Raw genomic sequence first — 12,295 nt, forward strand, 5'->3', positions numbered from 1 at the left:
CAGGACGGACAGACGTGCAATAGATGTCACGTGTACAGAACAAATCAACACAAACATACTGTACAATTACAATGAATGATAAAATGACAATGAATCACAATGAATGATAAAATGACAATGAATCACAATGAATGATAAAATGACAATGAATTACAATGAATGATAAAATGATTACAGTAGCAGTGGAACCTGTGATAGAGATAGAGAGACACAGATGCACAGCAGCAGCAAATCATCAACTAACTATAAACTGTAATGGAGATATGGTAACAATAATGACAGTGGTAATATGTGTAGTGGACGTCATAGAGGACCACAGCAGCAACAAGTCATTAACTAACTATAAACTGTAATGGATATTCCCAGCCGAGACGCACGTTTTGATACCTTTTTTTTGTATGTGTGACAAAAACTGCGGGAGGAGTAGCGTGGCAAAAAAAAGGGTGTAAGAACAATAGTATTAAGAATAGTACAGTATATAACTTTCAGGACGGAGTAGAGGCTGAATGATGAATGCTGAGGGAATGTTTTATCTATAGAGACCATAACTGTCTTGTAACTGTCTTGTATAACTGTCTGCAGGTTGTAAACATTAATATGGGGGCTTATAGAGACTGACTTTTCTGTAGCCAGCCTCAAGTGGACTTTTGAGGAACTGCAGTTTTTGTCCTTTCCGCATTGGCTTTTGAATGATGGTGTATATATGCACAGAGATACATGGTACACACACAACAACCTCACATCCACTAGAGATTAATCCGTATCCTTCTACGGACCTTAGTTTTTCTGAGTCACTCACTAAACAGATCCAGATCTTTCCTTTGAGTCATTTGAGTCAGTATGTCCATAAGCATATAAATTCCACCAGTGCAACACAAGCCCCACTGTGTTGGACTACAAATAGGCTAAATAAATTAGAAAATTAGAGCTGTTCTACGAGGGCAGTCTACTGTTTGTGCATAAAATTCTGAAACATTATCATAATGTCATTATCTTAAACATGAGGCAGTGAGTAGTTCCAAATGTTTATATTCAGCTGCCACAAAATACATCTGCAACACTTGTGAGTAAGTTACTAGGTTAACCTACATGTTCATAATTATTAAAGACAGATTATACTAACACATTATGCTGCTATTCAAATGCTCCTCTTAAAGTGTTTAGGCAATCACTCATCAGAGAATCTGCCTTGTTTCACACTGTGTGGAGGAAATGATCCACTCCACTCAGCTGAATCACTGAATCTGGGTCACCTGGTTCTGCTGGATCAGCGAGTGATCCACAGGTGTCTTGAGTCTCTTGAGTCCCCCGCTGGTTAACTCGTGCAGGATGGATCTGTGGATCTAACTCTGGATCCAGATCTGTGATTCTGATTCTGAGTCTGCAGGAAGTTCCACTGATCCACTGTGTCAGCTCATCTGCTTATTGTCCATGATAATATCTGGATTTCTGTCAGCTTTGTAGGCGGATGGACTGAGACATGTTGTAATGAGATTGTACAGGTTAAAATGAGAGTAGTGGATGACACAGTTTATCATTTTAATTTGTATATGTGGCCTGGTGTTTGGCAGGTGTAGGACGGTAAGATTGGGGTTAATGGAGACTACAGACTGGTTAATCCCGGGTCAGTAAGAGGATCCAAGTGAATGATTCAGATGAATCATGATTCATACACCATTAACATCCACTACATATTTCCTCACTAATATATTACAATATACATGTAGTCTTTTTCTACACTTAAGATGCAAGTCATGTTATGTTCATGTAACATAATGTTTTACTGCTGCATTCACATGTTGATATTTACTCATTACTGCATGTACTCTGTCTGTCCTGTAGGCCATTATGGAGGAGGCTGACCTGCTGAAGGAGAGGCTCCAGGCGATCACGGTAAGGATCCTGAACTGCTGGGAGGAACACGGTACAAATAATGTGTCACATGCTGAGAGCTGCTTTGTTGACTTGAACTAGCTCTGATACTTACCTGAATTTAAAACAACATTGAACATCTACAGGTGGTTCAGCTAAAAGTAGAGGTTCAGATTTATTTTCAGACAAATTATTTTAGTCAGGTTATCTGTGGTTGATTGTTATGGTCATATTTCTCACATTTCATATTTATCACATTATTTTTTTTCACAGTCTTGACTAACCTGTTGATCACTTTTCATTGATTTCAGTTTTCTTGTTCAAACTCGACCACCAAATCTCCATTTTGCATATGATTATTATCAGAAGTGTTCACTTTAAATTCTAAACTTAATTTAAATAAAAAGGAATTTTTAATAAAATCACTCCCCAACACCACAGAGGATGTTTTTTCCTCATGAAGGTGGAAAGTTGAAGATCACCAGTCATATGATCAGACTTCCCTCTTGATGAATGAATGCTGGGTGTGTGGACATACCTGCACAAGACTGTCAGGGAGGATCAGAATGACTTTGGCTTCATTTAGTGAGTGATTGAGTGACAGTGTGACTGTTGGCAGACAAATGTAAATAAAGTGTATTGGTTGCATTTATGCATTGGGAATGTGAGAGTATGTGTTCTGTGCTGAGCCGTATGTTTGTTAAAGAGTGAAGAGTTTTGAAAAAATTAAATTGCGAGAGACATATTGGAAATTTTAATTCCTTTACTGATTAGCCATTATAAAACCCTTTAAACAACAGCGTGTGGATGCAGCCAATTAAATATGTCTCCTTCACAGAATTAGTCCAAATTCAGAACATGCAGTAAATAGATTTTTCTCAGGTAATTGATGTCCCTTTATCATTCAAATAACAATCTCATATTTGTAATGCGGCTGTGTAGCAGTATAAGTACCTGCAGCAGTGCTGAGATTTAGCCTGAGTAAGATGCCATGATGCAGCTCTGAAACTGGACTCATTTCCAAAGAGTCTGAAAATAAAAAGTGTGGGTGTGAAGGAAGGTGCAGTATGACAGAGCTGGAGAGGAAAAGCTTAAGAGTTCTGGAGTAGATATGCAGCTCAGTCCCTCTCAGAGTGCAGGCAGGCCAGGCAGCACAGCCTTTATCTGTGCCAGGAAGATGTTAACACAATTCAGACAATAAGAATACAAACTGCTGGTCACTTCAGACATCCACAGTTGAATGAACCACATGTTGTCTGTCCATCATATCCTGTATCTCTGACAGCACAATGTATTCTTGAAGATGGACAGTTTACGTGTACAGGCTTTTGTTCGGTGAAATGGTGCAGCCTAACTCAGCACTGTAACCAACAGAAACAGGGTGTAATCTTCACAGGCTTTATGTGGGCTTTTTAAAAAAAACAGGTGATGGGAGTGCTAGTAAGAAGAAGTATTTATTTATTTATTTATTTATTTATTTATTTATTCATTCATTCATTCATTCATTCATTCATTCATTCATTCATTCATTCATTCAGTCAGTCATTAGTTTAATAATGTCACGCTCTGTCTTTGCATGGACCTCTGAGAGTCACGGTTTCTGTGTCTACTTAAACAAATCAAAACATAAAAACTCTTTTCATGCAGCCAAATAGATTTTAAATTTAAAATCTGTTTGCATGACGTCAGCATTTCACCACTGACCTGTGCTCACACTGACTCACAGCAGCTGATATACAAACAGAAAAAGAAGCACAGATTTAGACTTGCATCACATTTGTTTTTTCTTAATCTGCCTCCTAAATGGATCATGAGGTCTCCTTTGTATCTACAAACATGAAGACTTGTCTGGTGTTGCACCTCAGACTGCTGAATGAGTGACTAAGCAAGAATCCATTGAGGGAAAAGTGCAGACTCATTAGCTAATTAGCAAATAATCATCTTACAAACTAATCTCCTAACCTCGTATGTCATCAGCAGTCAGTAGTGTGAGTTTGGATTGTCCCTCCAGCCTATGCCAGCTCAGCTGTCAATCAAACATATATGCTGATCCACTATGAGGCTTGGGGGAATATTTAGAAAGTCTCCAAAGGATTTTACACAATACAATAATAATAATGCATTAGAAAAAATTGACAATATTCTAACTGCAAAAAACATTGAGTTGAAAAAGTGCCAAAGAATAGCAAAATATTTTTGAACTCTTTGGTCTTCTTATCTCCTGATAACTGAGAGTGGAAAACAAAACACTATTAGTAACAAGGCTCATTTGATCAGTAAGCCTCTAATTGGTGCCAGTTGTCTCTGTGAAATGGTTTTTATGGTCCAGACATTTCACCAAAGTGACATCACTTAGTTTGACCGAGTCAGACGCAGACAGAGACAGGACTATAAATACCAGCAGACGTCATCAGGGAGATCCCCTTTCACTGGGACTTAGTGCCTTAGAACTAATTTAAGCCCATATTGACCCTCAGTGTGACATCCAGGAACAGAGGCCGTGTGTTTTGATGCTGAGTAAAAGATTAAAGCTAATAAGCAGTGTGATAGTCCAGGCAGGGCAAACGTGTGTCTGTGTCATGACAATCTAACTCTGTTTAAGATGAATTATCGTTTTATTAGCAGGGAAAGTGGTAGATGCTGGAGTGAACAGGTGAATCTACCCCCGCCTACACACACACACACACACACACACACACACATACACGTACCACACACACACACACACACACACACACACACACACACACACACACACACACACAGAAAGACACAAACAACAGGTAGGCTGGGTGAGGTCATAAATGTCAAAATGCTTTTTTAGCTATTTATGGCTGTTGGTGTCCAGCTGTCAGCTCAAGGTTGAAGTGTCAGCGTTAGAAGCCAACAGGTGGAATAGTTTCCATGCTGTAAAATGTAAACATGATGCAAATGTGTGTTTGATCCCCCCCACAGGACAAGAGAAGAATCCAGGAGAACATCGCCATGAAAAGGAGACAGATTGAAGAGGAGAAGTTAAAACTCCAGTACATAAAGGTACTTTTTACTGTAATAACAGCAATTAAACCAACATCCAGGGGGAAAGTACTGCACATGATGGGTAGCAGTGTGGTTTCTTCTTCCATCTAATAAAGAGTAAAAACATCTGCAGCAGTCACTGATCAGAGCCTGTAAAGACTCCCAGGAGGAGCAGGGATGAACGTTTCATGATTTCATTTACTCTATCTAAGCTAATATCACTGCCAAGGACTCTGTTTCATTTCTCTACAAACTCAGACACAGTCTGTAAAGGTCACATCTTATTTTCACTAATATGAACTGAGTCCCCCTACATGAGTCTTACATAACTTCTAATATTGTTGTTATTCTACCTACAGATATTCTTTCACTTCAGCACAAATGAAGGTGTTGGAATTTTTTGTTGCCTTCATTACCGTCAGACTCATCCTTTTCTGGCTCACAATCCCTTTTTAGGTGCTACGATTCTCTAAAATTGGAACTCTGAACATTTGCAATTATTTTACCACCAGGGGGCAGGAAGAGGATGTGTTGACACAACAGGCACAGCTACAGCTGTGCTACAGCAGGTTGTGCTGTCATGGCACTTCACAAGCAGCAGAGGGAAAGTGTGTTATATATTTTCTCTGACAGAGAGTCACAGCTGGGTTATTGCTTCTCACCCTGGAGATGATCTGGAAAGCAGCGTAGCATGTTCTGGATTAGGGCTCTGGGCTGGTGGAGCTGCATCAGACCATTGGAGAAGGTTGTGGAGGATGACTGCTGCTGTCACCAGCTTATCCATGTTCTCTGGGCATAGTCCAGCGCTCTGTGGTGTATCCTCCACTGTGCTGCAGGGATCCCATATGTACTTTCATGATGTTGTCTTGAGAGCTGATGTTGTGCAAAAGGTTATTTGAGGTCTTTGTACAAAGGAAACACCTCATCCCTAAAAAACACGTGATGCTGGGCCAAGATGTTGCATGTTTGAAAGAGGAAGGTCCTCTGGGAAATCCAGCCTGCCTACCTGGAGAGTCTTTCTCAGAGGGGAGACAGTGAGAGTGACCCTATTGCTGTTACTTCCATAGGCACTGACATCTATCACCTGGTAACTGGTAACTGATATCATTCACAGCCAGAAGGACAATGGGAAAAGTTATAGTTTTAAAACTGTGACCAGATGACGCAGGAGTGTCGATGACAATGTGTTTGCCATCTATTGCACAGACACAGTTGGAGAAGTTCCATTTCTGCTTCACTTCACTTCTTTCTTGGGAATGGACAAACCTCTCCCAAATTGCTATGGCAACATTGAGGATGATTATTTCCACTGTAAAAACTCGGAAGACACGGTAGCTGAAGGCAATGCTGCAGTAGGAGTACGCAGTGACAAGGTGCCGTTTGGAGCACTCCATTAACAGGGCAATACAAAACATTCTGGACAGTGTCCAGGTTCAAGTCTTTGCCAGTTGTTCAGGTAAAGGTGTAAAAAACAGTCGACATCTCTCAGTCAAGTAAACACAATTAAAAAAATAAAAATAAATACATAAATAAAACACAGAACAACATATTAAAAAAAGTATAAAGTGAGTGAGTGGATGTACGGGACTGATGTGTTGGCATGATGATAGCAGCAGTTCATCAAATCACACTAAAACTGAAAGAGTGAGGAGGGTGAAAACCTGTTGCAAATACCACTGAATGAAATGTCTCAAACTGACCACATGCTCACTTTGCTGGGATTGAATGTTATTAATACACTAACCCCTTCATTTTGTCTGGTAATCTGCAGCTACCAGTAATCTCCCAGATAGCAGACCAACACTGAATCAACATTGAATCAATGTTGCTCAACACTAAAGTTTAACATTGAGTTTTTATCAGGTTTGCACCCTGAAATAATGTTATTTCAGTGATGAAAAATAGATCAAGACAGATGTAAACTCAATGTTAGTTCGACTTAAAATCAATCGCTGTTTTATCATTGAATCAACATTGATACAATATAAATTAAACCAACCCCCAGATAGCAGACCAATATAGAATCAACATCGAAAAAGCAAAGTAACAACATTGATTTAATGTTATCTACCCTTGACTATTCAACCTCAACAAAAACAATGATTCAGATGGAATTTCAACATTGAATCAATGCCATGCTATCTGGGCCGCCTGCAGTCCAGAATGAACTGAGGAAGATGTAGTATCTTTTAACTGATGACACATGGTAAAAGATTTGAATGTTTAGAAATGATTAAAATGACACAAGCTGTGCTAACTGTATACTGATGCATCTATGACAGGAAAATGGTAGAGAGGGCAGCAATGAGAAGGTCTGTGACGATGCTGAGCTTAAGGGAACAGGGAGGCTGAGGGGAAAATGTATTCAAAATGCACAATATGAATCAAATTTTAAATACTGTAGGCAGCTAAAACTGACGTCCCTGTGTGTCGGTGTGTTTGATTGACAGAAGAAAGCCCTGAGGGAGCAGTGGCTGATGGATGGTCTGAGTCAGCAGTCGGAGGAGGAACAGGAGGCCATGAGGCTTCAGGCTCAGGATGAACAGCAGCAGAGTGATCAGCTGCAGAGCAACATCTTCAGGTAACCTAAGCAGCTCAAAAATGCAGTAAATCCCACAGTACACCCCACACTGGACACAACAGGCAGAGAGATGGGAGAGCTAATGGATCATGTGCACTGAAGCATGTAAAGACCAAGTGAAACTTTAGTGATACTAAATATTACTATTCTGATAGTGCAGAAAATAGGTTTTTGAAGAGGAAATAAAAACAGACTTTGACTCAGACTTTGATCTCTCTCTCTAAACTCTGACATGCAAAATGAACTATACAAACAGGATGTTCCACTGGCACACACATGATACATACGTTTCTTTCTGTTGTCCCAGGAGTTATTTTATTCAGTTAACTCTTCTATACTAGTCCCTGAAATGTCACCATGAAAAATTACAAAAGTAAAAATGAATACTTAAGCAAACAAATATAGTAATTTAAATAATTCAGATGATTAGTACATAGAAGGCTTTATACAAACATCAAAAAAGATAAAGAAGAAGAAAGAAAAAGAAAATGAGAAATATTAGATTATCTGTAATGTTTGTAATGTAATTCTGGTTCTTATTATAATTTGGTATTTAAGGTATATATTAGTTATATTAGTATATATTAGTTCTACTTTAAGTAAAGTTCCTGTAGTTGACTGGGCCCAAAGAAGCTCTTCCTTTTCAGTGGATAGGAAACCCTTGTTAAAGCGTTTGTAAGCACTGACATGAAGCTTGAGCATGAGCTTTGAGCCTTCACCCACTCTCTGATAAGCTGGTGCTCTGTTTGTGTGTATGTGGTCCACATTGGAAAGTATTGAGGGATTAGGACCAGACAGTTTCACCTGAACTCCCTGTGTCAGTCAAAGCACAGACTGTTAACCTTGTCTTTATTACATAACAGAATGACTTGGCTATGGCTAAGTGTCTGTATATAAGAAGAACACACACAAGCTTTACAGCTTCTGCTGTTCTTCTTCTGGGAGCGACAGGTCAACCCAACGCAGATGCTGCATCAGCAAGAGATCATTGTGGAAAATGAGAGCCTGTTATTGTTGTGCTTGGCCATGCATTCAAATAATTAATTATTAATTATGTTCCAATCAAGGACAAGGTAAATGACATCAGGTGCAGTAAAGTTTAGGCATGTCATGACTCATAAACAGGATTTAGCCTGATTGTCACACCATGAGCTGAGTTAGTGAAAATATAACCAACATAACATAATACCTCCATGTTCTCCCTAAAATGCTTTTTGATAGGAGTAACCTGAGTAACATTATGAAGAATATGAAGATACACTAAAATCTGAATCAAGCAAAAGATGGGTGCAAAATATGATACATATTTCAATTTCATTTCATCAACACAGCCACTACATTGGTAAAAATCTAAGCTGGGAGGAGTGACCAAAGTTAAAATCATCAGAACTTGCTGAATATGATGAATTTTCCAGCAGTTTGGTTAGTAAATGCTACACACATGTTATACTGTTATACCAAAATAGTCTATATCTCATGCAGATAGTAATATGATAATATGATTAATTTAAGATGAACTTGTTGGGTTGTGTAGGGTGGCAGTGTAACAGTTACACACAATAAAAACACCAGCCTCACAGTCACACAGACAGTCTGTGGACAAAATCCCCTTTATCACACAGGATTGGCTCGAAGAGAACCCTGAACTCTTTGTGATTGACAATAGCCAAGGCAGTCTGAAATGGTCAGATCACAGATGCTTATGAATATTAACAGACTCTTAGATTAGATTAGATTAGATTAGATTAGATTAGATTAGATTAGATTAGAATAAAGATACTTTATTAATCCTTGAAGGGAAATTGTGTTAAGGCTGCCAGCTATCTTGCTTGCGCCAGCCATTTCTTAAGAAAAAATGCAGTTACAGGCAAAAACAATGACAAACACATAGGACATTCTGCAGTGGATTGGTTTACATGAGGTGTCTTTTTTGTTGGATCACATTTCAGGAGAGAGATGTGATGGGGGTGACAACCCAGGCAGTATGACTAAAGGGCAGAGTGATTACAATACGTGGAGTCAGCCTTGCCAAATTGATATGATGTTCTTTTGTTCATGGTGAGCTGTGGTTTACACAGCTGTGTGTCCTTGGAGTGTCCAGTGCGGAAATCGGACATTTTAGTCTAAAACCCAATCCTGCATGCCCCCCAACTTGAAATCCCATTGCAGGGCCGAGAGACTCCAAGAGTCCATCGCGTAGCCAGCAGCAAAAGTCCCACCAGGTCATGTTGGTTCTCCTGGACCAGCATTCCTTCATGAAAAAATAGTATCAATAGCGTTGAGGGACCAGCTGATCAATTCCATAATTTAGGATTTGAGAGACTTCACCACAGAAAGAGAGAAGTGTTGAGGGGGTACTATGTGCAGTGGAGAATGGAACTGAGAAAAGTACCTGGCACCAAAAGCTGAGTTGTACCGTGCAGTAGAAATACTACACAGCCATAATACCCAGAATACTACGTGTTGATTTGCTTTATCAAAAGCAACTTAAGTACCCCCTAGCTGAAGATGCTGTTCAGCTAAGTGCTTGTTCCAATCATTAACACAGTTCATTACTCTCTTGTACAGAATAGAGAAGGAGATTGAGGCCTTGGAAACACAGGAGCTCAACATCTCTGCCAATGAAGAAGTAGTTCTGAAGCGGTTAAAAGAGGTGGAGAGGACGGCGGAGGACATTATCAAGGTAGGCTCAAATAAACCGTCTGCCTTTTAATATTTGCTGCACTGACTCTTCACTGACGCTGTGTGCTGCTTACTGATTAACTCTGTGTCAATATGCAACTTTTGATCCCGAGGCAATGAAGCATGAGCTCTAATAATACTTTTGCTTTTGACAAACATTTGCTGATCAGACAGATATTAGAAACACTGCTCCTAACAGATGATTTTGATGACACACACACACACAAACACTGAAGGAGAAAATATTGTGAATTTGAAGGGCAAATAAATGGCTGATAATTGATTTGGCTCATAATTAAAGGAAATGGTGTGTAGGGTTAAGTGTCCATCTTGGCACTTATTGCGTTTTGACAGTACTCACAGTATAAGTATGGAAGAATAGAAGAATACGAGAATTGAGACTTCATTTCTCAAGTCACCCCTTAATGTGCATTTGTTCACAGTAAACTCTCATTGTAATTGTACACTGTAGCAATATATTCAACTCACCATGTGTGTGCTGTATAACCTCACCTTGTGTACGGCCACAACTCTGCATGTTCTTGGAGGTTAGAGAACGTTCTGACTCAGATGAAGAGGTAGAATTTGAAATAAGTGAATATGTTCGAGCGCTTTCTATGAATACAGGCCACTACATGGAATTTCAAATATCACTGTTTTCTACTCACCCTTCCTCTAATCTCTGCCTGTTTCTAACAAGATGCATTCAGTGAGGACTGTGTGGGTGTGCTTTGGTTCACAAGAGGCTGCTTTGAGTGAATAAGGTGGCAGGTAAATGGGTTGCTCACATGGTGGGTGTGCTTTGGACTTATATGTATGAACATGCTTTCTGGTTGCTGTCTGTATTTAGACTTAAGGACACAGTGAAATAAGTGTGACTTTAATGTGACATAGTCATGGAGTGTTGATTCTGAATCTGCTGTGATGTTGACTTCCTGCCGTTTTCATCACCTTGTCTTCACATCTAGGAGATAAATGCAGAGTTCCAGGCAGGTAAACACTTTTGTAGCATTTTGCTGTAACTGCTTCACTTTTCTGAATCTAATATAATTCATAAGACCAGGCTGTATTAACAGATTAAAAAATCTCACTTGATTTAACATACAGTGTGTTACAGACCAAACATAAATGTAAATAATTTTAATAATCATAATTTTTAATCAACTAACCTTTCTAAACTTCATTGCTTAGCATTTAAACATAGCTAATTTTCTAGGCCTGTTATCAAGATCATAATTTAATGTAACAATTAACAATGTACTTTTGAAATTATTATTATTTCCTAAAATAACAGTGATGCTTTTATGTATTTAACAGACTTAAATATTTGTTTTGAAAAAACTCAAACCAATATTTTGTGCATAAGACTAACATGAGACCATGACATGACACCTATCATGAATTTATGAATGTCATCAGTTATGTTATTTTTAATGCAAACTCAATTTCATTTATATAGTGTGAAATCATAGCAGACACTTTTTTCAATTCAATTCAGTTTTTTTCATATAGTACCAAATCATAACAAACTATTCCCACCATGTCAGTAACAACCATACCAACCGTTTGACATTATTTGTGATGTCTTTGTTATGACAACTTGACATTAAACCATAATATATAATTCATTAATAATTCATTAATTAAACCTGTTATATGACACATGCCTTTGCTATCTTTGCGTGTTAAAAAAAGTCATACTATCACATGTGTTTGAATTTTACATTCTAATTATGTCATGAATATTTCCCTTGACCTCAAGTAAGTGAGAAATCTGGGTCTGTTCAGTGACTAACAGAGCTCTGTTTGAGTCCACTGACTATGATACACCATAAAGACTGTACTGAGTTGTCTTTTGTCTTGTCAAAAATCTTGAAGAATCCTTTCAAAAAATGCAACAAAAGCATAGTTTGTTATCTTTTGATAAAAATATAAGTGTGAAATGTTCTTACCATAATAAAGGTTTGACACTCATAAAAAGATCCTCAAATAGTGAATGATGTATTTTCTTCTCAGTTCTGACACATCATGTAGCCCCGCCCCTCCCAGATATTGTTTCATTCATCCCACTGACATCTGCAAAAACTCCTCCTGTTTGTGAGCTGGGTCATGAAGAACCAAAGAAAGGTACATCATATTATT

The 12,295-nt window shown here is 38.6% G+C and overlaps 1 protein-coding gene across 2 annotated transcripts in view; it reads left to right on the plus strand.

Annotated features, from left to right (window-relative positions):
• The window catches only part of palmdb (palmdelphin b), a 55,644-nt gene that overhangs the window by 16,841 nt on the left and 26,508 nt on the right, over nucleotides 1–12,295 (plus strand). The window contains exons 2-7 of one of the 2 annotated variants that reach the window (XM_027275421.1): nucleotides 1,843–1,893; nucleotides 4,828–4,908; nucleotides 7,341–7,471; nucleotides 10,040–10,154; nucleotides 11,122–11,146; nucleotides 12,170–12,280. In XM_027275421.1, coding sequence (XP_027131222.1) covers nucleotides 1,849–1,893; nucleotides 4,828–4,908; nucleotides 7,341–7,471; nucleotides 10,040–10,154; nucleotides 11,122–11,146; nucleotides 12,170–12,280 — 508 coding nt within the window. In that variant the 5' untranslated portion in view covers nucleotides 1,843–1,848. The remainder of the gene's footprint in view (nucleotides 1–1,842; nucleotides 1,894–4,827; nucleotides 4,909–7,340; nucleotides 7,472–10,039; nucleotides 10,155–11,121; nucleotides 11,147–12,169; nucleotides 12,281–12,295) is intronic. The other variant, XM_027275419.1, reaches the window with a different exon arrangement.

This window comes from Larimichthys crocea, unplaced genomic scaffold (genome assembly GCF_000972845.2).
Source record: "Larimichthys crocea isolate SSNF unplaced genomic scaffold, L_crocea_2.0 scaffold125, whole genome shotgun sequence".
NCBI classification, from domain to species: domain Eukaryota; kingdom Metazoa; phylum Chordata; class Actinopteri; family Sciaenidae; genus Larimichthys; species Larimichthys crocea.